Source organism: Debaryomyces hansenii, assembly GCF_000006445.2.
Source record: "Debaryomyces hansenii CBS767 chromosome G complete sequence".
Classification (NCBI taxonomy): Eukaryota; Fungi; Ascomycota; class Pichiomycetes; order Serinales; family Debaryomycetaceae; genus Debaryomyces; species Debaryomyces hansenii.
In genome coordinates, this window is record NC_006049.2 from 1,693,160 (window position 1) to 1,719,824 (window position 26,665).

The 26,665-nt window shown below is 34.7% G+C and overlaps 14 protein-coding genes across 14 annotated transcripts; 8 read left to right on the forward strand and 6 right to left on the reverse strand. All coding sequences in view use genetic code 12, as the record gives it.

The window, feature by feature from the left end:
- Positions 1-79: 79 nt before the first annotated feature.
- Positions 80-2,503, reverse strand: DEHA2G20922g (DEHA2G20922p; the record flags this gene model as incomplete). The annotated part of the gene is made up of 1 exon (XM_462452.1): positions 80-2,503. One exon carries the CDS (start codon positions 2,501-2,503, stop codon positions 80-82), a length of 2,424 nt encoding a protein of 807 aa, XP_462452.2.
- Positions 2,504-2,693: 190 nt separating this feature from the next.
- On the forward strand, positions 2,694-3,227 carry DEHA2G20944g (DEHA2G20944p; the record flags this gene model as incomplete). Its single annotated transcript, XM_462453.2, has 1 exon — positions 2,694-3,227. One exon carries the CDS (start codon positions 2,694-2,696, stop codon positions 3,225-3,227), a length of 534 nt encoding a protein of 177 aa, XP_462453.2.
- Positions 3,228-3,317: 90 nt separating this feature from the next.
- Positions 3,318-4,340, reverse strand: DEHA2G20966g (DEHA2G20966p; the record flags this gene model as incomplete). Its single annotated transcript, XM_462454.1, has 1 exon — positions 3,318-4,340. The coding sequence occupies one exon, from the start codon at positions 4,338-4,340 to the stop codon at positions 3,318-3,320; it is 1,023 nt and encodes a 340-aa protein (XP_462454.2).
- Positions 4,341-4,502: 162 nt separating this feature from the next.
- Positions 4,503-6,797, reverse strand: DEHA2G20988g (DEHA2G20988p; the record flags this gene model as incomplete). The annotated part of the gene is made up of 1 exon (XM_462455.1): positions 4,503-6,797. The coding sequence occupies one exon, from the start codon at positions 6,795-6,797 to the stop codon at positions 4,503-4,505; it is 2,295 nt and encodes a 764-aa protein (XP_462455.2).
- Positions 6,798-6,900: 103 nt separating this feature from the next.
- Positions 6,901-8,550, forward strand: DEHA2G21010g (DEHA2G21010p; the record flags this gene model as incomplete). Its single annotated transcript, XM_002770634.1, has 1 exon — positions 6,901-8,550. One exon carries the CDS (start codon positions 6,901-6,903, stop codon positions 8,548-8,550), a length of 1,650 nt encoding a protein of 549 aa, XP_002770680.1.
- A 216-nt stretch (positions 8,551-8,766) lies between these two features.
- On the forward strand, positions 8,767-9,816 carry DEHA2G21032g (DEHA2G21032p; the record flags this gene model as incomplete). The annotated part of the gene is made up of 1 exon (XM_462457.1): positions 8,767-9,816. The coding sequence occupies one exon, from the start codon at positions 8,767-8,769 to the stop codon at positions 9,814-9,816; it is 1,050 nt and encodes a 349-aa protein (XP_462457.1).
- Positions 9,817-9,920: 104 nt separating this feature from the next.
- DEHA2G21054g (DEHA2G21054p) lies at positions 9,921-10,472 on the reverse strand (the record flags this gene model as incomplete). The annotated part of the gene is made up of 1 exon (XM_462458.1): positions 9,921-10,472. One exon carries the CDS (start codon positions 10,470-10,472, stop codon positions 9,921-9,923), a length of 552 nt encoding a protein of 183 aa, XP_462458.1.
- Positions 10,473-10,690: 218 nt separating this feature from the next.
- DEHA2G21076g (DEHA2G21076p) lies at positions 10,691-13,000 on the forward strand (the record flags this gene model as incomplete). Its single annotated transcript, XM_462459.1, has 1 exon — positions 10,691-13,000. The coding sequence occupies one exon, from the start codon at positions 10,691-10,693 to the stop codon at positions 12,998-13,000; it is 2,310 nt and encodes a 769-aa protein (XP_462459.2).
- Positions 13,001-13,374: 374 nt separating this feature from the next.
- DEHA2G21098g (DEHA2G21098p) lies at positions 13,375-14,913 on the forward strand (the record flags this gene model as incomplete). Its single annotated transcript, XM_462460.1, has 1 exon — positions 13,375-14,913. The coding sequence occupies one exon, from the start codon at positions 13,375-13,377 to the stop codon at positions 14,911-14,913; it is 1,539 nt and encodes a 512-aa protein (XP_462460.2).
- Positions 14,914-15,354: 441 nt separating this feature from the next.
- Positions 15,355-16,494, forward strand: DEHA2G21120g (DEHA2G21120p; the record flags this gene model as incomplete). Its single annotated transcript, XM_462461.1, has 1 exon — positions 15,355-16,494. The coding sequence occupies one exon, from the start codon at positions 15,355-15,357 to the stop codon at positions 16,492-16,494; it is 1,140 nt and encodes a 379-aa protein (XP_462461.2).
- A 27-nt stretch (positions 16,495-16,521) lies between these two features.
- DEHA2G21142g (DEHA2G21142p) lies at positions 16,522-18,034 on the reverse strand (the record flags this gene model as incomplete). Its single annotated transcript, XM_002770635.1, has 2 exons — positions 16,522-17,958; positions 18,014-18,034. The coding sequence occupies 2 exons, from the start codon at positions 18,032-18,034 to the stop codon at positions 16,522-16,524; spliced, it is 1,458 nt and encodes a 485-aa protein (XP_002770681.1).
- Positions 18,035-18,150: 116 nt separating this feature from the next.
- DEHA2G21164g (DEHA2G21164p) lies at positions 18,151-20,559 on the reverse strand (the record flags this gene model as incomplete). Its single annotated transcript, XM_002770636.1, has 1 exon — positions 18,151-20,559. One exon carries the CDS (start codon positions 20,557-20,559, stop codon positions 18,151-18,153), a length of 2,409 nt encoding a protein of 802 aa, XP_002770682.1.
- A 354-nt stretch (positions 20,560-20,913) lies between these two features.
- Positions 20,914-22,497, forward strand: DEHA2G21186g (DEHA2G21186p; the record flags this gene model as incomplete). The annotated part of the gene is made up of 1 exon (XM_462464.1): positions 20,914-22,497. The coding sequence occupies one exon, from the start codon at positions 20,914-20,916 to the stop codon at positions 22,495-22,497; it is 1,584 nt and encodes a 527-aa protein (XP_462464.1).
- A 490-nt stretch (positions 22,498-22,987) lies between these two features.
- DEHA2G21208g (DEHA2G21208p) lies at positions 22,988-26,440 on the forward strand (the record flags this gene model as incomplete). The annotated part of the gene is made up of 1 exon (XM_462465.1): positions 22,988-26,440. One exon carries the CDS (start codon positions 22,988-22,990, stop codon positions 26,438-26,440), a length of 3,453 nt encoding a protein of 1,150 aa, XP_462465.2.
- Between the last annotated feature and the right edge of the window lie 225 nt (positions 26,441-26,665).

Below are 26,665 nucleotides of genomic sequence, written 5' to 3' on the forward strand. Positions count from 1 at the left end.
TTATCTTGTATACTAGAATAAATTAATTTTGTAACTAAAATTAAACTTTAGTTTTATGTACTATTTTTCTATTGAGAATCTAGATGAAATTGCCCATCAACAGTTTCGATAATCCTAAATCACCATCATTGATTTCATCAGGTATTTCTCTTTCTGGATCGTTAGGCGTTGTATCTGTATTGGATTCAATACCTTCAGATACATTTCGTTTGGGTTCTTTACTATTACCATTATAATTATACCATTGATCTCTTAAATTGCCAACCATTTCACTCACATCAGATAAAAGACCCGTAGGTCCCACAGCAAATAGGGATTCAGCATTATCCTTTGAATTAATCCAGCCATGTTCACAATGTTCCCCTTCAATTTCTTCGTTCTGGTTTTCTTTGTCTATATCATCATTCTGTTGTGTTAGTAAATCTCTTGAAAGTATATCCGAAAGGTCTACTTCAGCATCTAACGAATCAAAGCTTGCTATATTAGGGTCATCTCCGCAAACACCGTTGGGTCTATCAGGCTTGATATATTTATCTGAAGTATCCATTCCATCTTTGAAATGATTTTTGACTATATGGTCAATTACTGGCCAACCATAAGCATTAGCAAATCTTCTTCTCACGATAATATTATTGTGAGCATCAGGCTTCAAATTAACCAATACTTTTCTCCAGCTCATATTCTTATGGTATTCCCTTGCAATTTCTTCTTCTATGTGTTCCACATTTTGAACGTCAAGAGATTCCATGAACCTCTGACGTAAGCTTGATTGTTGTGAACTTGACATTTCGTCATTGTTTGATGAACTTGTTTCATCATCTTTATCTATTGGTGTCTTTTTTATAGTCAGTGTCTGTATCTGTGATTTGGATGCCAGATCTCTTGGTGGTAAATCACTTTCATGGTAAACCTTATCATGAACTACAACATTGTCACGAGATTCTGGGTTAGTTATATATTTCAAAGACGGCAATGGTGGTAATATTAAAGTGGTTGCTGCTTCAACAAACGAAGATTTAGGTAATTCTTCATAACATTCATTATTATTCTCACTGTCCTCGACATCATCCTCGTTTGAAGTATTATTTGACTTGCCTTCTTTCTTCGTTTGAAATCTTTGATATTGAACATCTGGCTTTTTCCTTTGTTTTTGAGGCATAAAATAGGAAAACATGGCTTGTAATGACAGCAGTAACTTCGAGTCGTCATTAACATCCAATGAGCTATTATCCGGAATCTTATCTGTGGTACTGTTGTCATCAGTATATTTCTTCTTAATATCAGGATTATTCAAAATTTGCGTTAATCCCTTATAATCTAGGTATAATAATGCAGAAGTTCTTAATGGTACTATACCATCATTGGCAACGTTACCATATACCGTTCTTCGTACGAACATCTTAAGTGTTCTGTGGGTAGGCCCAGTAGGCAATAATAGTAATAAGGGCTTTGAATCATTTTCTATTAGCTTTAAACCCAATTCTTGACCCGTTTTACCCACCACTCCAGCCAGTAACGCCATTTTAACATACGCCGGATTCTCGTTGACGACACCTAATAAAGGAGAGGCTATCGTGATAAAATTAATAGGCTTAATGCTCTTGAAAAACCATGCAAAATTGTTTTGCAAATACGCTATTGCAAAAGTTTGTACTAATCCACCCAATGAATGTCCAACGAACGATATTTTTGCTACTTTACCTTTATTGTAAGTCTCATTCTTAGTCACCAAGTCAACAATATATTCGGCCACTCTACTTCCTAAATATTTGATTCCTCTTTCTGTCTTACCTAAATTTCCAAAGTAACCTTTAACAACAATATTGTCTTGATTATTTGCTTTATCCATTTGTTCCTTTAGATATAGCATATCAACACTAACATTAGAATGAAGTCCATGGGTCAATATTACCAAATGTATAGGTTTCTTTGTATCAGGCAATGGCAAGTTCCACAAATCCAACGTATCATGATTTTCTACATTTAGAATTGTCGAAGGTACAAAGGTCCCTCGTTCGTCACTATTTTTGACATGCTTTTCTGCTAAGGATGCATCATGTAGAATACTTTTAGATGTACCGATAGTAATTTCAAAATTAACGTCTATAGTCTTGTTGAAAATAATCTGTGATATAACATCCACTGTCCAATTATATGAATCCTTGATCGTATGGCATGATAATTCCGCATAGAACGATTGGGCTGGTAATAACTGTGGTTCAAACACTGGTTGGTCTGCCGTTATAAAACATTTCTTATTTGGGTCATACTCTTCAGGTTTACAATCAACGTAAAGAACATATGGACCTGCAAGATATGCTGCCCGAAATGCAATCAGCTCGATATTTTTGACTTTAACCCAAAGACTTTTCGGAACCTTCATCGCTTTATCACCTTCTTTATCCGAAACATAATGAATTTTAAACCTCTCAATTTCACCGGCCTTAATTCTCCTGGTTTCTCTATACAATAGCTTATCCTCTGTTATCTCAGATGACAGCATTGTACAATATATGTATAAGATCAGAAGTCAAATAAATTAAATGCTAGTCAGAAGACGACTCCATCGATAATTATTGAGACGCCAAATATACTGCATGTGATCCTATCGTACATTGATAGAAGGCCTTCAATTTTCTATAGCATATACAAATAGTAATACAAAAATATACTAATTGATACATATTGATGTGATGACAAACAGGGTAAAGACTCCAGTGTTAGTGAATCGTGAATACCAGCAGCTACAAGGGGATACAACGCATTCTCAAACACTAGATAAACCAGAAGCTGATGATGAGGACGGAGAGCATGATATAGACGAAATGTTCAGCAATGATAGATCTGATAGTAATGTTGTACAACAGCATAGTGAAGTATTGGAACATGAACATGAATCAGGAATTAGCGGACTTCACCCAATAGAATTAACAGCTCATAGTATTTTGAATGCACCATTGGATCACCTTTATGAAGACTTCGAACTGTTAGGTCAATCGCAATACATTCTTTTGACAAGACTAAGATTGATCGAAGACAGATTAAAGAGCTTCAAGAAAGTGGTGATAGATGATGGCAATATGACTTCGGAAAAGGAAATCTCCGAGACTTTTAATAAGATACGAGAATTGAAGAAGCGGTTAAGTGTGACAGTCAAATCGTTGGATAAGGTAGAAACTCGAGTAGAGAAAATGAATAAAAAATTGAATATCGATGCAAATGAGTGATACAAGTTAATGTTTATTTATAGATATATAGATATATAGTTTTATGGCGAGAATGGAGAATGTAAGGTGGTTATGGAGCAGAAATCATTCTTATAACGTTATGAATCTGTATGGGTAGCCCATTCCTTTTATACCAAAAATTGAAAGTAAAACACTGTATAAAACAAAGATTAAAATGCTAAGAACTATAACAGCAATCAATTTTACATGAGAATTCTTAATTTGAGGTGCTCTTTTAATTAACATCACAACCAATAAACTCAAGCAACCATAAACAAAAGACATAATTTGAGTTTCAACACCTAATTGATTCTGCTGCTGAGGTATGAAATAGTCAACTTTACCACCTTGATGCTCCATTACGAACGGAACTCCACGAATTTGGTTAAACATGTAACCAGAAATCAATAATAAAATAGCCACTAATGAAATACCGCTCCATAATATTCTAGATGTGGCGACCATAATGAACTCGGCATTGAACTTTCTAATTAACATTACCACAACAAATGTAATAAGGGCATTCGTGGCAATTCTAGTGTAATCAGGTGGAATATAGATATTGAAAGTGTGTCCAGTAATTTGGTTTAACCAAGATGTCAATAAAACTTTATGATCACCTTGATAGAATTGGTATTCATCGAACTGATTAACATACTCGTTTGGTCTTTTATTTGTAGATGGTGGGAAATGGAATACTTTAGGAATATTATTAAGTTGAAGAGACAGGAAAAAGTTACGGGATTCAGTAAATTCAGAAAACATAAAGTAAACATTCTTCTTTGGAATAACTGATTCGGTGTCTTCCAATGCTTCCTTACTCAACCCATTTGGATGGTCTTGAATCCACGAATTTCCAATGGTCTCAAAGTCTGGTTTGAATTCATTACATAAAACACAATTAATTTTTGGTGATTGTGACGACAACATCACAATCAAATGATAATCTCTCTCTCCGTTTAATATATGCTCATAATTTTCATCATTAAGACTAACAACCTTATTTCCTTGGGATTTAACATATTTCGTCATTTCTTCATTAGTAAGTGCAGCCATCACAAGGCCAAACAATGAAACGAAGGTCACGTATAATTGAACTATCGAGACTTTCATTTTCAACCTTTATTACCTTTATTTGTTGCAATTGAAAGAGTTAGTCGTAGTCTGAAGTATCGGCTGTTTATAGACACGTCAATACATTAAGAAAAAGCGCTTTATATTGATCACGTGCACGTACTACATAAAAAGATAATCCTATAATGTTGATGTAGACCTCTATAAGATGTTGAATTTTCTATTACAGCCAATATCAACCTTACATCGGCCCGATCCCAGTTCGAATCTTTCAACTAGTAATATATAGGTTTTAGGTTTTTGGATATCACAATCAATAAATAAGCCGTAGAGCGAATCATTCCACTCTTCGTTTATCTGTATTGGTTGGCTGTTCTCTGCATCAAAAATTGATCCTCTTATGAATGGTCTATAGTCCGAAAGTGATTCTGTATTTTTATTAATATGGCTGTAATGCTTCAAATGAAAAGTAAAACGAGAACTGAATTGAGTTGCTTTAAAGTAGAGCTTGAATCGGTTTGAACTATTCCAATCAAACTCCTTTTTTTGGAGAAACAAGCCCAATGATGGGTGAATTTTCGTTATTGATATATTGTTCGGAGGTGAATCATGGATTGCCAACAACTCGAATGCTCCGTTTAAGTTATTATCAAAAGCGGATGCCACAATTTTGTAAAATCCTGGCTGCAAACTTTTAAAATCTTCAAATTGGTATGTCATGCTATATTTTTCATTAACGAGCAATTTTGATTTATCAAATAGCCTTATGCGATGCCCTTTGCCACTTGGGTCTGACTGAAATATATGGAAATTTACAAATTTGTCTTTGAATTCACTAAAAAGTCCAATCATGATGTTTGTAGGTAATGTCTTGACTTCTATGTCATACTGAGGATTATCAATATATGTTGATAATGACCAATTTCCACCACTATTATCAGATGTCCACTTATCTTTGAAGGTAGGAATAGTGGTAGGATATTTGAATTTAGCCTTGGTGAAAGTGAAATCGCGAGATATATTATTGTACATATTCAATGTGAAAGTGTTGGCGATTGTACTAGATATGACAATTGTATAAGCTTGTTTAGGTTTCATAGTAAATTTGAGCAACATTAATCTGCTATTTGTACTAGAGTCTTTATTAGCCCTGATACATTGATTAGAGACTATAACTTTATCCCCGAGCTGAGTCTCATAAATCAAAATGTTAATTAGTTGTTCCGAAAAGTTTTTAAGTGGTAAATGTTTCTCAAGTAGTAACCAGACATTTTGAGAATCTTCGGTTGGATTCAATAGAGAAAATTGTGGTTTTTGATACATATGAGTTCCGGTATTGTCTTTGACATTGTATATGAATGTCATGTGGAACTTATATTTAAAAAATGCATTTGGATTCCAGTTGATATAAAAATATTTGAAGTGATGTAAATCTTGATCTGAGATTGTTAACGTTCTCTTGTAACTGTTATCGTTTTCAATCCATGGATTTTTCAACACAATAGTATGAGTAATTGGATCGAATGATGTGACAAGATAGTCATGGCCAGAAATGAAATTTAGTTTTTTTGACAATTCTACACTCAACTTTCCTGTTCCTATTCCAAGCAACACTGATTTCGATAAATAGTTTTCCCAAACGTCATCACAATCATATAGCTTACTGTTGTTTATTGGAACGATTTCAGGTATCCAAGTAGTTAACATGTACGTATCAATCGCCATGTTAGAGCCCTCAAATTTATAACCACTTCCTAAGACTTTCAAATAAGCCTTCTCAACCAAAGCAGGCCAATACAAATTCTCATTAGAATTGATGGTTAAGTTTCTATTAGAATCATTTAAAAATGGTAGTGTATTGTCTATGGTAACCAACCTTGAGCTTCCATTGAAGTATAATTGGCACTTAAAAATTGACAGATCTTGACGAGGAGATATCAAATTCTCAAGAAGGTCCTTACGGTCCAATTCGACAATAGACAATAAAGACGAAACAAATGAACAGTTTGTTAGAAGGTCCTGATATAACTCCGATAAAGCATTGTAGTCTAAAGTCCAATTTTTTATATCTACCTGTTCATAATGAGCGTTAAGGGATTCAGGTAGGGGTAGAATGTCGGTTTTTTCTTTTATGACTTTCTGGATTGGCAAAAGATAGCTATGAAATGAATCTAATTTATGGGAGTATACGGTAAGTGGAGGATAAAACTCTCCATATAATTTGGAACTTAGCCACATTATCTTTTCACTATAAGTAAAATGATTTCCTTTATCTATAGAATCATAGAATTTCAATGTATATGAAGATATATCCTTTATTATAGAATGATATCCTTCTTTAAATGCTTTCGTTTTTGATAAGCGATTCAATATCTTCACTATCTCAAGACATTGTTGTTTGGCGTTATTCTCATTCCCCAAACAACAATTGAAATGGGCCACATCTAATAAACTCACACATTCATATAAGTCTTGTCGTAATTCTTTTTCTTCCATTGCCTATTGGACCCTACTAGTTATATAAAATAATTGAGATTACTGATATAACTTTTGTCGCGAGCAAGATTTTACGTAGAATACTGTTGAGTATGTAAATAAAATGGCGTACAATAATTCCGTAAGAAAAAGGAAGAAAGATATTCAAGATGCTAATGGTTTTCATCGGGATCAAACCATTGATAAGAAGAGTCGGGCTACTAATAAACTAGAAGAATCATTACCTACGTTTAAAGTGTTTATTGTTTTATTTTTTATTAGACTTTTGAATTCATTAACTATAAAGACATTCTTCCAAGCAGACGAATATTATCAATGTTTAGAGCCTGCTTATAACTTTGTTTTTGGATCTGGTTATATAACATGGGAATGGGAAGAAGGAATACGTTCGTCAATTCATCCATTAATTTATGCACTAGGTTATAAGATGGTCTCCTACGTTCATTTTGACGATAAACCTATAATTTTGATACCCAAGGTAATAGGAGCTTTAATAGCTTCAATTGGGGAAGTCTATTTGTATAAATTTTCTAAAAAGTTTACGAAGAATGAAAAACTAGCTAGGTTGACATTAATCTTATCTTTATTGAGTCCATTTAATTGGTATATTATCACTCGTTCATTTTCAAATAGTTTTGAAATGGTTCTTACTACCATTGCATTTACTTACTGGCCGTGGGACAACGTAATTAGTTATAAAGATATATCTATGAGTTGTATAATCGCATTTATTAGTTGTATTGTTAGACCTACAAATGGAATTATTTGGCTCTATTTAGGTATCAACTTTATGATCAAAAATTACAAGCTTGAGAAGCAACTGGGAAAATTAATGAAGTTGATTTTAATACTCTCTATTGAATTGATATTGATATTGTTGGTTAATACGGGTTTAGATTATATATTCTACGGGAAAACGACATTCCCTCTATACAACTTTGTTGAGTTTAATGTGATAAGAAACTTGTCAATATTTTATGGAGTTGCACCATGGCATTTTTACTTATTTCAAGGGGTTCCTATTATCCTAATGACTTACTTGCCGTGGCTTCTTCATTCAGCTATAGTGTTGAAGAAATATAAATCTCTTCTTGGACAGGTGGCTATACTTATGATTGGAGGGTTTTCATTAATCGACCATAAGGAAATAAGATTCATATATCCATTGCAACCTATATTCATGTTGATGGTTGCTTATTCTATTCATGAAACTAAACATAAATTCCAAAGGCTTTATAAATTTCTAGTCCCGGTTATAATCATTCTAAATTTGATAATTGCAATATTTTTCACCCAGGTTCATGAAAGAGGTGTAATTGATATCGTTCAATATCTCAGAAACAATCCAGATATTGAATCCTTTGGATTTCTTACTCCGTGTCATTCAACGCCATGGCAGAGTCATATAAACAATCCTAACTTAGTCAATAAGTCATGGTTTCTTACATGTGAACCCCCATTGCATTTAACTACCACAAGCCTAAAAGAAATAAAGTCATACAGAGACGAGTCAGATCAGTTTTACGATAATCCAGCCCAATTCTTAAGCGAACACTTTCAGCTGTTTGCCGATTCACGAAATACTGGTGCCAGTAACTGGCCGTCTCGGTTGATCATATTCGAACCATTAGAAAATTTCATGGATGACTTCTTGCGTGGTTCCAATTATTTTGAATGCGAAAGATTTTTTAACAGTTATTTCCATTGGGACGATAGGAGAAAAGGCGACATTATTGTCTATTGCCAGATATAATTGCTATGCCGATTCCTAAATTAACACACCACGAGAGGCTTCAATCCAATAGTTCGATTTTCCAGTTAATCGAATGTTTTTATCATCTGATTGTGCGTCTAGTTTTTCCGGATTCCGAGATGTCGCAATTGTATAAATAGCTTCACATTTAGAATGCTCCTTGAATTACCGTCATAATTGCTTAAGCAATAAGCTCTCAACGTATCAATTAATCAAATGTCTTCAATTCCAGAAACTCAAAAAGCCGTCGTATTCGAATCTAATGGTGGTCCATTAGAATACAAAGAAATCGCGGTCCCAAAACCAAAATCAACTGAAATTCTAATTAATGTTAAATTCTCAGGTATTTGTCATACTGATCTTCATGCATGGAAAGGGGACTGGCCATTACCAGTTAAATTGCCATTGGTAGGTGGACATGAAGGTGCGGGTGTTGTTGTTGCCATCGGTGAAAATGTCAAAGGATGGGAAATAGGTGATTTGGCTGGGATCAAGTGGTTGAATGGTACTTGCATGAATTGCGAATTTTGCCAAAACTCCAACGAATCCAATTGTCCAAATGCTGACTTATCTGGTTATACTCATGATGGGTCGTTTCAACAGTATGCAACAGCGGATGCGGTCCAAGCAGCAAAGATTCCTAAAGGTACAGACTTAGCTGAAGTAGCTCCAATTTTATGTGCAGGTGTTACTGTTTATAAGGCATTAAAGTCTGCTAACTTAAAGGCAGGTCAGTGGGTGGTTATCTCTGGTGCTGGTGGAGGTTTGGGATCTTTGTGTATTCAATATGCCGCTGCTATGGGATATAGAGTAATTTCTATCGATGGTGGTGAAGAAAAAGGTGAATTCGTTAAATCGTTAGGTTCAGAAGCATATGTTGATTTTACTAAGTCCAAGGATATTGTTGCAGATATCAAAAAAATCACGAACGGTGGGGCACATGGAGTAATTAATGTATCTGTATCGGAAAAGGCTATGTCACAATCGTGTGAATATGTCAGATCTCGTGGTACTGTCGTGCTAGTTGGTTTGCCAGCTGGTGCTGAGATTAAGACTCCAGTGTTTGATGCAGTTGTCAGGTCAATTGCTATTGTGGGTTCATACGTGGGTAATAGAGCTGATACTACGGAAGCAATTGATTTCTTTTCTCGTGGATTAATTAAATGTCCTATTAAAATCGTTGGTTTATCTGAGTTACCGCCGGTTTACGAATTTATGGAACAAGGAAAAATCTTAGGTAGGTATGTTGTCGATACCAGTAAATAAGCAAAATAAGCAGCATTTATTATTACTGCTGTTTTATTTTGTTCTGAATATATGTGTAATTTTTCTTTGCATACTTGCTAATATATGTCTGTTTTAGATCTTATTTATTTCCTATTAACACTTTCTAGAAATTCGTTAGCATCGTTCAACTTTTCTGCATCACTCTTAGCTTTCTCAATCCACCTTTCAACTAGTTTTTTATTTTCATCACTAAGCCTAGTAATCTTATCGTTCAAAACGTTGGTCTGAATTTCATTCAACAATAGCTCATCATTTAGGATCTCCACTGACTTGTTTTTCTCTATTATTTCTAAATTCAAATGCTTAATTTTATTATTTAAACTCGTATTATGTCTCTCTAACTGATCTTGTGATTTAAGCAATTGATTAATCTTCAAATCTGATTTCTCCAAGGATATTGTAGTTTGATTTAGACTAGTCGTTAAAATCTCGTTATCTTTCTTCAACTGGTTATTCTCCTTTAGTAGCTTGTTATATTCTATACTCTTATCATTATTACTGGCTTGATCATTCGTCCTTGCTTCCTGGCTTAATTGGCTGAATGCTTTGAAATATCTCGAATCTTTCTTTTCGTACTGATCTCTCACATTAAGCCTATTTAGTATATCTTCACTCCATTCAGTGTCGTCGCTCATACCTATATCATACCAATTTAATCTTATTATCTTTTTAATGTGCAATATTTATCATATCATAATCGCGATTAAAAAGAATGTTTGATAACCGATAACAAGAAAAAGTTCAATTCAAATACAGAAAATTACCAATAGTGAAATATAGAACATAATCGAATAGTAACCCAAAGTCTATATAATTCTAAGTGGATATTAAACGTAAATTGATTTGATTTGAAATGTCTAGTCAAGCATCGCCACTGAATTTGTCAAATTCATTTAGTTGGCCTGCGTTGTCTGGTTCGAAAGTAAAGCAGACTCATCCAGAAAAGTCAGATAAAATGGAACATAAAAAGAAGAATGGCACCAGATTAACTAATGATCGTGGTTTAAATACAATAAATGAAGTATCCAATGAGAATTCAGCTGCAAGCTCTCGAAAGACTAGTCTAGCAATAACTAATGGCAATGGTAACGACCATGACAAAGGCACGAATGAGTCAAATTGGTGGTTCTGGAATGGGAGGATAAAGGAAGAGCAGCCATTATATCCGAGTCTAGATACAACGACGGCGAATGAAGTAGAAACAGAAGTGCAAGCAGAATGGGCAGCACCTTATAAGAAGATGAGTTCTGCATTAAGTTACTACTATAATAATAAACCAGCATTTAAATCTACTGAGGATACAGGTGAGAACACACCTTTAATTCTGAACGACGTTCAATCTTCTAAAAATCCATATGCATTGCCTGAGAATGAGTCTTACAAACAACTGTTTGCAAAAGAATCAAACCAAGGTATCAAGCAAATTGACCAGGAGCAAAATACACCAGCGGAGAGTACGCTTAGTAGTTGGTTTTCTTGGTTTGGTTTCGCAAACAATAATGATGATAGTGACGAAAGTCTCGAAGGTACAAGTAATCCAGAGTTATTCAAACAAGCTAAATCGGCTATTGAGAGCTCAAGGGATTCTTCGCATTATGCCTTTAAGAAGTCGATGACTAATAATGATATACATGATTTTGAATTGGCTGTTAGTGACACGAAAACGGAAAATCAACCAGTAAAACATCGTTCAAAGAGAAGACCGTTGATGCCAAACGAGACCCAGGAGAAGTCTTTATCATCTCCTTCAAACACGGCTACTGTAAATGGATCCCAGCTGCCCTTACAACATCTACAAGTTAATTCTTCAAGCTCATCGATAACTTCGTATGATCGACTGAATAATGGAGCTCATGTACCTGAAATTCAGATTATTGCTGATCATTGTTTAATAGCTCCTCATATAGATGAAACCTTCCGTACGATAACATTTGTTACAAAACTAAGGTTGATGGGAGAGAATCTTATCTGCCATATGAATCCAACAGAAAGCCATATATATAGCTTACCATATGCAAAGGTTCAAAATAAGAAACAGAAAATTAAAAAGGTGGTCATTATTGGGGTACATAGTTTTTTGCCGATTAAGATGGTAAAAACATTAATAGGTCAATCAACAGGAAGTTCAGTTAACATTGTTGAAGAAGCCACTAAAGCTATGGAATCATGGCTACATGAGAATGGAACTTCAAATCTCGATTACGAAATTCAAACCATTGCATTGGATGGAGAAGGTGTAATTAAAGACAGAGTGGATAAGCTATTTAGACTATTGGATAACTGGATTGATATTATAACTGGGTGTGACTTTTTATTTGTGGCTTCACATTCACTGGGCACACCGGTGGCAATTCATTTATTAGCAAAGTTATTAGAACACTATGCGCATATAGGGTCACACAAGAAAATAGGACTATTGAGCATGTCTGGGATATATTTGGGTCCAATTGCAGGTTTGAATTCGAAACTAGTCATTAGAGCTTATTCTTCTGTTGAAAATCAAATACTTAATGAACTATTCGAACTCCAGCGGCCAAATAGCGAAATGTCCCTCAGGCTAATCGAAAGTATGCAAACTTTAGTTCACCATAATGTCAAGCTAACATTTTGTGGATCCATTGATGACCAATGGGTTCCTGTGTTCTCTTCTATTGGCATAAATTTCAACCATCCAAATATCTTTAAGTGCGTTTTCGTTGACAAGCATTCCGAGATCCCTAAGTTCATAATCTCGCTTCTAAAAATCATCCTAATTATGAAGAATTTGGGCCATTCCGATCACAATTTGCTCCAAAACCTTAGCGAAAGATGCACGGGGACATTGGCCGAAGGTGGCCACTGCAAAATATTCCAACACGAGATAGTGTATTTGACTGCAATAAGACACTCTCTCGAAACTACCAGCTTGGTCCACCCTACAGAATTACATACTACTCCTACACAGAACTATAAGCAGAATCAAAATAACCAATTCCACATACCATGGAATATACGGGGCTTATTAAACGATTTAATCAAAATCAAAAATGTCCCGACCCTTCATTTGGTGAACACTCTCATCAAGGATTTCCATGAATGGGAGCCAACCCAAAAAAAATGGAAAGATTTAAAATATTGTTTCGATGCATTTGAAGAAATTGAATTGGGGGATTTATTTCTTTGACTTACTACTATAATTTTCCTCTATCATTCCATCATATATACATAATATAGAATATTTCATTAAGCTAGACAATAATGTTAACGTTAAGCGGTTCACGTGTACGAAACGACAATGAAATACGAATGTTACACAAACACCTTTTCAGCGCAATAGGTAAAAAAAATCTAAAATCAGGAAGGCAGTATAACAAGATTAAACCGGTTAAAGAAATAATAATTGAAACTAAAAAGGTCCAAGCATAGCGTTGGATTGGAAACGAGTACTTAAATCCATTACGGTTTACTATTTTGGTGACCACGAACGTTAGTTCAGAAAACGACAACGAAATAGACTTTTACTCCTCTTCAGCCGACTGGGACGATTTAACAAGCACAATGTCCTCAGACGAATATGGTTCATCTAGCAAGAGAACACGAGCCTCGGGGGAGGTATTGGATTACTTGTTGCTAGAGTTTGAGAACAATCATAATCCATCTCCGGAGCAGAGGAAGGAGATAAGCGATCGAACAAATATGACAGAAAAGGCAGTTAGGATTTGGTTTCAGAATAGAAGGGCCAAATTACGGAAGTTTGAGCGTATGGGAAGAGGAAGCGCTGCCAACGAGGGTGGCAAAAGACACACCGCCAGTATACATTCAAGCAGATCAAATAGCTTCAATGAGCCAAATAGAAGTCCTGGAAGAACACTCACACCCACGATTCCTAGTATTCCCATAGAAATAAATGAGAAGTACTGTTTTATTGACTGTTCTTCATTGTCCGTCGGATCGTGGCAGAGAATTAAATCAGGGTATCATGAGGAAACGTTGTTGAGAAATAATTTGGTCAACTTATCGCCGTTCACATTGAATAACATTATGGCAAACGTAGATTTGTTGGTACTTTTGTCAATGAAGAATTTTGAGATCAATTACTTTTTTAGTGCTGTGTCTAACAACTCCAAAATTCTATTTAGGATTTTTTATCCAATTTCGAGTATACTAAGTTGTTCATTGTTGGACAATAACATAAACAAAGAAAATAATGAATTGAGAATTAGTCTATCCCATCAGCCTAAGTTTTCGGTTTATTTCTTTAACGGTGTGAATGCGAATTCAAATCAATGGTCGATATGCGATGACTTCAGTGAAGACCAACAAGTGAGTTTAGCCTATTGTAACGAGGGTGGAAGCTCCATTCCACATGTCTTAGTTGGTGTTAAAAACTCTTTGCAGTTTTTAAACTCATTCATATTAGAAAATAATCAAATACCGCATCGGTCTTCAAATTTTCATCCGCATATTCAGTTAAGTGATCCTAATAATTTAGATAATGAGGGTCAATCTACTGGTAATTTTCAATTCACTACTAAAGAGCTGACTGTATGGAATAGCAGCGACAGGTCCCCATTAGGGGGCCGCGATTCTAACCCTTCTCCAAATTCAATGACTAGTAGTAACAATCCACAATCGAATTTAATTCCCAACGAGGATGATGAATTAATATCTACAAATCATTCACAAGAAAGTAACCAAAACTATCCTTATAATGATATGTTTACTGGTAACACTCCGGATTTTTTTACCACAGGCCAAGCCTCTGAGAATCCTATTATGCATAATACTGACCGCAATTCCAACGACAATAAAGAGAATAATAATATGGACGATGACGAAAATTTGATAAACAGCCCTTCTACCAATTTGCAGTCTTATACACATGAACACCACTCGCCGTTCAATAACCTATCTAGTTCGGAGAACTTTGCTGACGTTCATTCTTCATCAGGGAATGATCAGCCATTTGATTTTACTATTGGGAATGACTTTTCAACTAATGATAATATAGACAATGCGAATAATCCCCCATCAAATGCGTCATCCAGTAGTAATCAAGTGGACAGTTTTATAGATTACAACAGTGGTTATCATTAGCTCTTTATCTATTCTTATATTTTTAGTTCATCGTATAGCAATAGCTTATATATTAATCTGTATTAATCAATTTATGACTTATACTTCTTGACAAGTGCTAATTAGCATCAAATATTATTGAAAGCTTCAATAATATGAATAAAAAGGTTGTTTTGTCAAGAGAGAAGAGTGAAGGGATATGTTTAACAAAAGATTCAGAAGTATGAAAATTCTATGAATAAAAATAAAAGATACCCTCCTACTACTTGAATACGATAGTTTTCATAGTACTTAAGTCTTATAAATGCTCATAATGCTTTTAGAATTAGACTATAGGTGTTTAAATGGCATTGAAGTAGCCTGTTTTTTGCAGCTGTATACAAAAACCATCACGTGATAGTTATATCAAAAAGTTGAAATAATTACGGTTTCTTGAAGCTTGATAGACTTGTAAAAGTGTTTATGATTAGAAATTTGACTTGTGGCTCAAGAAGCCGAGCAGTGGCTCCGAGAATACGCTGGTATTCAAGTGCTACGCATAGTAGACCTGAATTATCAAATTTACTTCCAGGTAAGAGGACCATGAATAAGATTCTTTTCGACAATGATAGCAGATTATCGTATAAGAAAGTTATCCCTATTTTGAATTCGGTATATTCACATATTGAAACACCTGAAGATATAATTTTACCGAATTACGTCAAGAGTAATGATTTAATGTTATGTAAACAAATTCTTGCTTCTATACGGTCGACTACCAATTCTATAAATAAAAACTTGGTACTGCTAGAAAATGAATTGGTTGAACAGGCTGCAGAACTTGGTAACAATGATGCTATAGCTATGTTAGCATTTGAGTCCATCGAGGACCCACAAACTTCGAAAGAAGATTACAAGTATGCCAATAAATTGATTGATAATTTAACTAATTTGAAGCATCCACTAGTTTTCAAGATGGCAGGGGACTTAGCATTCAAGAAAGGCTACCATAATCAAGCAGAGATATATTGGTTGCAGTTTATTGAGTTAGAGCTGGATACGATACTTGCAAGTCAGGTATATGCAAATTTGGGTATCTATTACTTCAATTATTTAAAACCCAGACCTGATTTGACCAAAGCTGAATTGTACATGAAAAAGAGTATTAAATTTGGTGAATTGGATAAATACACCATTCAAGCGCATTATTATTTAGGACAGCTATATTCAATGACGGATCCAATCTTGTCAAAATATCATTTGGAGATATCTGCCAGCAAAGGATTGAAAGAAAGCTTTCCATCACTAGGATTTTTGGAAATGAATATTTTTAAAAATTACTCTAAAAGTCTTGAATGGTTTAAGCTTGGAGTCGAGAGTAGCAATGACTTATCGTGTATGATAGGTCAATTTGATTGTTTCATTAATTTGGAAAATCTCATTCAAGCAGACGGAATATATAGAAACTTGGTTTCAGTTCATAACAAGATAAGGTCAGCTAGGGCGAGAAAAGATATCCCAAAGGATATACAGCAGGCTATGGACACAAATCAGTCACTTTTAAATTTATTCTTTAGCACTAGAAGTGGTTCTATTAAGTCATTACCTAGTTACCAATTATAGACATCTTTATATATACTTGTACATAGTTCACATAATTGAAGACTTTTGGTTAGCGTCGCTCATAATTTCAGAATTGTATTTATCTCTTAAACTTAGTGGCAGACTATTAGATCTTACAGGAGCTCTTTGTACACTCTCATCATTGTTTATCATCACGCGGTCGCTAGAATCATCTTGCTCATTAAACCAATAATGCTCACAAGTTTGGATGACATCAAATCTTTCGCTTGGATTAACTACCAATAATGAACTAATCAAATGTAATACAGAATCATTAATGTCATCCCAATATGGTGAATAAAATGCATATTTTCCGGTCAATATTTGTTCCCTCATATTTGGTGGTCCCAATTCATCACTAAACGGAGGGAACCCACAAAGACATACATATAGCAATACTCCACTCAGCCATAAATCAACCTTTGTAGAGTAGTTTCTTTTATTGCTTAGTATTTCTGGTGCAACATACGCAGGAGTTCCACATAATGTGTTCGTGAATTTTAGTTCACCAATAAATTTTGCAAGACCAAAGTCAGCTATTTTAACCTTTATATCATACTCATTCTCATCCCAAGGCCCTGTTTGCTTCTGATCTTTTGATGTCCTTGGCGTGATATCGAGTAATATATTTTCTGGTTTAATGTCTCTATGTATAATACTATTCTCATGTAAGTACATCAATCCTGATAGAAGCTGCTTGAAAATAGCTCTCGTTTCGTCTTGTCTTAATTTCAGTTTATTAATAATTCTTTGGAACAATTCACCATTATTCATTTTTTCTAACACCAAGTACGATGTCACAGAATATTGGTTGATTGGCTCCACATAATGTGATATAAATCTTACTATGTTTGGATGATTTATAGATAATAATAAGTTCATTTCTTGTTGGAGTTTAACATCATCGTTTTCGTTTCCTTGGCCATTAGTTTTGTTTGGATGGAAAATTTTGACAGCTACTACGTCCCCTGTAGATCTATCTGTGGCTTCTTTAACGACAGCATAATGCCCCGAACCTAGCTGTTCGCCTAGTATATAATCGTCAAAGAAAGACTTCGACTGTTGTACTTTTGTATTTTTAATATCAATGATATATCGAAATATATAGGATCCCCCTGTCTTGGCAAAATCTAGCTTGTCCCCACTTCTTAGTAATATAGACGAATCTTTACCTATTATTTCATCATTTAAATAGGTACCATTTGAGCTGAGGTCCTTTATGCATAAGTATTCTCGATTATTATTTATAGTCAATGTCAACTTACAGTGCTTGGAAGAAACATCATTGCCATTAATTCTAACATCACACGAGCTACTTCTTCCAATAAGGACATCTTCAGTTTTTCTAGGGATACTCATATGTTGCTGGCCAGGTTTAATATTATATAATCTTGCTATAGGTTTATAACCGAATGCCTGTCTTTTAATGCCAGACAAGCTTTCATCAGACAAATTCCCATTTTGCTAGAAATGTTAGAACATCGTTCTACGATCTGATTCTTTCAAACCAAATACTTACTCGTTTCCGTGATAATGACATTGTTATTAAATAGCTCTTTGATTTTGTTTACAATTTTTCAGCCTGATATGTTACGCGATCTCGTAATCTGCTTATCCGATACATTAAAATTTAAATTAACTCTATATATGACAAACCTATAAAATACGAAAAACCAAATCATTAATTTCATTATTGGATAAATGCTTCAATCCTCCATCGAATTTTGACCTTAATTCTGGTATTTTATCATAATGGTTTTTGAATAATTTCGCAGTTTGTGTATCAATCTCTAGCAAAAACTCAATGGACTCGTTCACTTTTAGGTACTCCTTATTATTAATATTTGAATAGTCATTTAATGACAGCGACAAAAGTAAGGAACGCTTTAATTGGCTTATTATAAACTCAAAATCGACCTTAAATTGCCTAACACCGGTAGCACTGAATTGGTTATTTGTAATAATGAATTCACGTAGAACCACAGATAATAAAGTGACTATCTTATTAGTGATCAAATAGTAATCCAAATCCGATAAGCATTTTTCAAGGTAGCTCATATATATCGGAAGGTTATTAACAAGCAATGAAAGATCAGAAGAGGCTTCGAGATTGTTATTGGTGCCAATATCCCATTGACTTGAATTAACGTAGTTCTTTAATGAAGCCTTGATTTCCTTTCTGAAAAACTGTTCATAATTACTCAAAATCTTTGATAGTAATGACAGGAAATCGCTTATGGAATTATCAAATATTGTCAGGCCAAAGGAATGTGTCTTATTACTGATCGACTTATATGAATTCCAAAGCTGAATGAAGACAAGTTCCTCACTCCATTGTTCCAAATTATTATTTACAAACTTCGTCAGGCAATATAATTCAGTTAAAATTTCTAATCCTTTCAAACCATTCTTCGTATTGTTAGAGTCTGTATTTGTGCTGCTATCATTTCCTAATCCACCTGGGATGAAGTTTAATACTAGCTTCAGATTAAATGAATCACCGAAGTTGCGCAATAGTTGCTTCAACTTGTCATAGTATAATTCAATTAGCTTTAGTTGAATATTTGAGACGTATTTCAATTGATACTTGACAATATTTAAAGTCTTGTGATGACTCGTTAAATTGTTAAAAAGCTTTGTTAAATTATAAGCGGAATACGTTGGCTTGAGAAGTCTTTCGTGAAATGTCTTAGGTTCTTGCGAGGCTTGATAATCAAAATCTATCTTGAATGCTTTCTCTGAATGAATGATTTCAGTATTGAATCTCTCCGTGGCTAACTCGAATTCAAAGTTCAACCAATTCACAGCAGCTAAATTTTCATTATCCCCATGCAACAATATGTCACCAGTTAAACCCATCCATTTCTTCGAGGGTAAAATGGCAATATCTTTTACGTATGGGTTGAATTTGTAGACATTCCTAAGTCTCTGGTCGAAGGATGATAATTCAAAAATTAAATGTGATAAGATTCTACCACTTTTTTCTCTGTTTTCTTGTCCCTCCTGTGACTTTGCAATATTTTCATTAATCGATTCAATCATTTTAAACATCTTTTCTCTCACTGGATTCAATAGAGTATTGATAATTTCATAGTCAATAATTCCAGAAAATGGTTTGATAGTGTCCCCTATAACCAATTTTAAGTACAGTAAGTTTTCTGAAAGAAAGTTTTCAATGAAATTAAGAGCCCACTCAGGTTTAGAGAGCTTGTTTGTTTCTTTATTAGCTGTGTTGAAATGGTAATTGAAACGCACCACGATTGGTTCTAAAAGCACATCTGTAGCCCACCATGTATCAGGATATTCAGGTGTACTATTAATTGATTGTAGTTCAAATAATTTGGACATATATGTATGTATTGATGCCATTTTTGCTTGTGGTATTGAACGTTTCTCAAACTTGGGAGCTAACCATTTAATTTCTTCAAGGACGTTTCTAAACTCGTCCTCAAGCTTCTTTTTAAACGTTGCAATCTTGTCACCTAATGCATCAGATAATTGTTTGATCACCTTGATACTAACAGGTATAATTTCATGTCCAATCGCAAGCTTTTGGAGCCTATCTTTAGTCTGCGATACTCTAGTTATGTCTTCTATCGCTAAACTTTCAATTTCGGCCTCTAAATCTCTAGCATTTTGTAAAAAGGCCATCCCAAGTTTCAATTTCTGCTTCCTCTTGTATAACAGACTGACATTATCCAATACTGCTAGGTTTCCATAATCCTCTATTAATGTACCGACTTGTGCCAATGCTTCGTCATCTGGCTTAGTTAACAACAAATTCAATTCTCCTAACACCTCCTCTACTCTCCTGTTCTTCTTCTCTTCATATTGTGTGGACACATTCGAGCTAGATCTTGAATCGTTTGATACTTTGGCTTTTACAGCCTCGTCAATCTTTAATTTATAAGCTTCAAGTTCACTAATCCTATCATCAATACTGTCCAAATCCCTAATGGAAGTAAAATTAGCGTTCATATACTCCATATTGCCCGTCTTGCCCAATAGTCGCCGCTTAATGGGTATAGATACTGACAGCTTCAGGCACATTTGGTAAAAATACATTATATTTACATGTTACGTGCAAAACTTTACATGTTAGGTATTATATTCGATATTTCTAGCTATAATATGGTGAAACTACTCCCAAATCTTTACCATCAAAACCAGATGTCACTAACAAAACATATTACACCATCGATATCTCAATTGCTTACCACAATTTTGATAAAACGTTGTTTTAATGCTTTATAGTAGTAAATTCAATGTGATTATATAATCTACTACAAATCGCGAGTAAAAAAATTAACGGCGACGGTACTTTTCAAATCAATCAATAGTTAACAAAGTATTCTTCATTAATTGACAGCATTAGCAGTGAATCAAGAGAATAGGACAGCATAATACGAGTAATCAAAGATGCAGGCCCCTGTTGTATATATGAATGCGTCTACAAAGAGAGAAACTGGACGTCAAGCACAGATTTCTAATATTACCGCCGCCAAAGCTGTTGCTGATATTATTAGGACATGCTTAGGACCAAAAGCAATGTTGAAAATGTTATTAGATCCTATGGGAGGTATAGTCTTAACCAACGATGGACATGCTATTTTAAGAGAAATTGATGTATCACATCCAGCCGCAAAGTCTATGATTGAATTGAGTAGAACACAAGATGAGGAAGTGGGAGATGGTACTACCACTGTTATTATTTTAGCGGGAGAAATCTTAGCACAAACTTTCCCATATATCGAGAAGAACATACATCCAGTGATTATTATCCAGGCGTTGAAACAGGCGTTGAGCGATGCGTTAGAAATCATTCACAGCGTGTCAGTTCCGGTTGACATCGAAAACGATGAGGCAATGATTAAGTTGATCAGAGCATCGATCGGTACCAAATACGTCAACCAATGGTCACAGAAGATGTGTGAATTATCTTTGAAGGCAGTGAAAACCGTGCGTGTTCAAAAAGGCGACTACAAGGAAATTGATACCAAGAGATACGCCAGAATTGAAAAGTTACCAGGTGGAGAAGTCACCGATAGTGAAGTGTTAGATGGTATTTTATTAAATAAAGACGTCACTCACCCAAAGATGAAGAGACGTATCGAAAACCCAAGAATCATATTGTTGGATTGTCCATTGGAATATAAAAAGGGTGAATCACAAACTAATATTGAAATTACAAAGGAAGAAGATTGGAACAGAATTTTGCAGATCGAAGAAGAACAAGTGAAGCTCATTTGTGATCAGTTATTGCAGTTCAAGCCAGATTTGGTGTTGACTGAAAAGGGTGTAAGTGATTTGGCCCAACACTATTTATTAAAGGGTGGTGTTACTGCATTAAGAAGAGTCAAGAAATCTGATAATAATAGAATTGCCCGTGCCTGTGGTGCTACCATTGTTAATAGAATCGAAGACTTGAAGGAAACTGACGTTGGTACCAGATGTGGTTTATTCAATGTCGAATTAATCGGTGATGAATACTTCACATACTTGGTCAAATGTAAGGACCCTCAAGCCTGTACCATCTTATTGAGGGGTCCATCGAAGGATATTTTGAACGAAATCGAAAGAAACTTGCACGATGCCATGGCCGTTGCCAAAAATGTGATGTTCGAGCCTTCGTTGTCTCCAGGTGGTGGTGCGACAGAAATGGCTGTCAGTGTTAAATTGTCCGAGAAAGCAAAAACTATTGAAGGTGTTGCTCAATGGCCATACCAGGCTGTTGCCGACGCTTTCGAGGTTATTCCAAGAACTTTGATCCAAAACTGTGGTGCCAACCCTATCAGAATCTTATCACAATTAAGAGCTAAGCACGCTAAAGGTGAACACTCCTTCGGTATTGATGGTGATTTAGGTAAGGTTGTTGATATGAACGAGTACGGTATCTGGGAACCTGAGGTTATCAAACAACAATCTATCAAAACCGGTATTGAAAGTGCGTGTTTATTATTGAGGGTTGATGATATCGTTAGTGGTGTTCGTCAACAACAATAGAGATTTTACTAGACTATCTACATCGTTCTCTTCTAATATTATATACAATTATTGTAGTTATACCATATAGTCTATAATGCAACACTTTATATCCAAAATGAATCGAAGCGGTCACGTGATTTAGAATCCTTCTAGAAATTGTCAATGTTTACACATTTCCTAATTCAGCTAGCATTATGATTCGAACGTCTGAGAGGTTTAGTTCGCTAGCAAATATAGAAATATTCATCTTTTAGTAAATCATTACTAGCCGCATAAGTATAGAACTATAACACATTTTCAGAAGAGGCATTCTTCAGTAAAAAAAAAAGTGTTAGCTCTAAGGGAAAGTGGTTTAATTCTATTTATCAGTTGCAGACATCACATCATTCACTCCCAACTTGAAGAAATACTATTGGTAGGACATAGTAACTGTAAAAGCAAATCACAACTTTCACAGTCTGCATATCTTTAAGTTTCATCAAACATAAAATACCAATAATATCCGTTGATGTCTATTCCACCCTTACCTTTCAAGGTTAAGACCAATATCTCTTGGGCAGGTGAAGAGGATGGAGACTTAGGTTTCATTGAAAATGAAATAGTCGAAGTGTACTCAGTCGTCGATGACAGTTGGTGGAATGGGAAATTGAGAAGAAACGGTGCAGAAGGTATATTTCCTAAAGCTTACGTGGAGATCATGGAGGAAAAAATGGGACATAATTCGTCCTCTACATCTCTTATTGATACGCCTACGAAACAACATACTCCAATGAAGCAGAGAACCCCAGTTTATGATCATGAACACGATGCAAAGTATAGATCAAGCAAAAATAACACTCCTGTTAAGGCCAATTATTCTGCAAGGTATCTGCCAAACAGATCTCAGTGTGTTACAAAAGCAGACATGTCGTATGAATATGACGACGAAAATAACTATCGTTATAACAATAGCTACGATACGATTGAGTTTGGGAATGGAACCCCAAAGAGTAGTAATCCTAGAAAAAGCAGATCGTCATCGAAATTGATGTCGTATACAAATCACCCAAAGAATAAACACATGCATTTTAGTCACTCTCAAGAAGATTTAGCTTTGCAAAGAGAAAAAGAAATAGAAAAGTTCAAAATATTGCAAAAACAACAACATTATCATATAAAGAAAATTCAGCAATTGGAACTGCAAGACAACTATAGGAACTCAATTTCAATTTCTCCAGAGGTTTATCACACATCACCAACATCAAAGCCTAGGGTGAAGCAATACAAACCCAGACCCCAATCGCAAGTTTTCCAAACTCCTGTTCCTGGCATTCCTAGTGGTAACTACTCTAGCCCGGCATTGCCAAATAAAGTAAGTCCGCAGCATGATATTATGTCTCCCAAAAATAGTAAGAATAATCTTCAATTATTCAATAATCATACAATTGAAAGCTTTTCGCCAGACGTTTCACCAAAGCCACAAAAATTTGTTCAAGATAAGTATGTTGATGATTACTATGAAACACCTCAAAAGGCACATGCTCCGGTTGAAGACAATTATGATGAAATCGCATATAAGAGACAACAGTTGGAATTAGAATTACAACAAATAAAGGAGTTGGAAAAGTCCAAACAGCAGCAGAAGAAGAAAATTCCTTACTCGGGTATGAAATCTTCTCCTAATCGCTCAAAAGCCATACAAGGAGACGGGCTTAATACCAATTCGATGGCTTCTAGCTATATTAGTGAAGATTTGTTATCTTCAAAGAAGAATTATCAATCTAAGGATGACTTAAGTAGAAAATTAACAAATTTTAATACTGATGAATGTTTGGTAGATGAATATGACGATGACGATGACGATGACGATGACGATGACGATGACGATGACGATGACGATGACGATGACGATGACGATGAAGAATACGGATCTCCACCGCCTCCGCCACCTCCCAAATATGTTAAAGCAAGAAAACCAGTTCAAGAATCTTACCATATTCCTCAACCGAATGGCGAGAAAGAGATGCAACAGACTAAACTGAGAGATAACTATGTCAGAAATGTTCCTTACGATGCAGATGATTTTAAGTTTTCTGGAAACAGCCAAAACAGAATCCACTTAAACGACGATGATATGCTCAGATTATCGCAATTGCAGCATGAAGAGTTAAAAAACTCGACCAAATCTTTGCAAAGTGACGTATTGAACTTATCCGAATTAAGTGCTACCAGTGCTGGGTCTTTTATTAGACATAAGTACGATAAAGAATTGAGATATCAACAAGAATTGAAAATGAAGAATTTATCTCTCAATGAAAATGACGAAGAAAACAATGTCGAGCTTAATGGAGAATTGAAAGATATAAATAACAAACAACTAATGGACTCTATTTTTCAAGATAAGAAGTCAAGACATCCAAACATTTTCAAAAAATTCTTACAAAAACGAAAGGAAGACGAGACCATGAATCCTATCGAACAAAGGTTTCAAAATGAAGAATCTATTGATTGGGCAACTTTGAAAATGGATTTGAATAGAATGAATTCGTTAACTTCTCAGGATAAACAATCAAGAACCAGAAGAATCGTCAGAGAAGAAGGATCTTTAATAGTTAAGCCATTAGATTATATTTCTGAAATCAATACAAACGAAACAATCGGTGATCTTGAATCTCCATCCAGCTTTGACGTTTCTGATATTCCTTTTAAAAATATTGAATCTTTCATAGAAAAATATGAAATGTCAACCGATCTCAATGAATTAATATCTGACATTAGTGTTAAATTCAATTCATCGAAGCTCAATCAAGTTAGGTGCTTATTACTTCACTTATGCAAATATCATATTATTGAAGAGGCTGGTAAAATTCTGCAAATTAAACCCAAGTTAAACGAAATCTTGTACAAAGGTGAAGCTTCAATTTACCAATTAAACTACTTATTCAAAAAGCTTCTTGATGCTTTACGAATCCCATCTGAAATTGTGTTAGGTTTTTGGAAAAAGCCTAATGAATTTTATCATAATGAACAATACGTCGTTAATCATTGTTGGTTATCAATTTTGATTGATAATCAGTTTCATATCATAGATATTTATTGTTTCCAAAATGGGTCTGTCTGTAATATTCGTGACCATGGAAATGGGTATAACGAGTATTACTTTATGACTGAACCATTAAATCTAGTATCGACTCACATACCTTCTATTATTGATTTGCAACATGTGGTTCCTCCGATTGACCAAAGTATTGCATTTTACTTGCCAAGGAATTATTCCGGTTTTTACAAGAATAGATTAAGTTATAGGAACTTTAATAATGCTTTGACAAGACTAAAGGACTTAGAATTCTTCGAGTTGGAGTTAGAAGTTCCATCTGATATTGAACTTTTTACCTTGGTTAAAACTGCAAAAGTTACAACCAACGAGTTAAGTTTATGCCAGATATTCTGGTCTAATACTAAGAGAATTGCTAAAATCAAGGCAATTCTTCCAGAAAAAGAATCAATCGGCGTGTTGCAAGTATTCGCTGGCACAAAAGGTTTACAAAAGCATTTTGATAATGTCCATGAATTGGCCATTGTTATTCCATTATACCACACAGGCATTTATAAGTCATGTAAATTTGTGCCTAGATATCCTACTGTTCAAAGCCAGAATAACGATCTATATATTAAACAACCTCAAACCAGCAAAATTGTTGTTAAGAATGCCTATAATTTCGAAATCTGGCAATATCCATCAACAGGAATTAGTAGCCTTAGTGGCTTGGTAAACCAAGATTTTAAGATTGTAATTGAGTCTCCTTCTGGCAAATATTTTAAGCTAACCAAATCTGATCCTACCAAACCATTTGGAGCTTATGAAAGCAATTTCAAATGTCAAGAAGTTGGTCTATACAGAGGTCTAGTTATAGGTGATAGTGGGAACAGCTGGTATGTCTTTGCCCAGTGGGATTGTGTGATGGGCACTGTAACTAATTGAATACCTAGCATTTATTATTATTCCACCTTAAATGTACTTCATTTATTCCGCTGGTTTTAAGGTGAACTTTGTTCATGTCATTGCTTGATTATTAATAATATAACTTTTGCATATGTCAAGCACTTAAACCCCTTTTTATGTTCTTTTTTAGATTGATTTTTATACTTTTTATACATGTTTTTGCATTAATTGAATTTGATTGATTATCACGTGATAATATCAAAA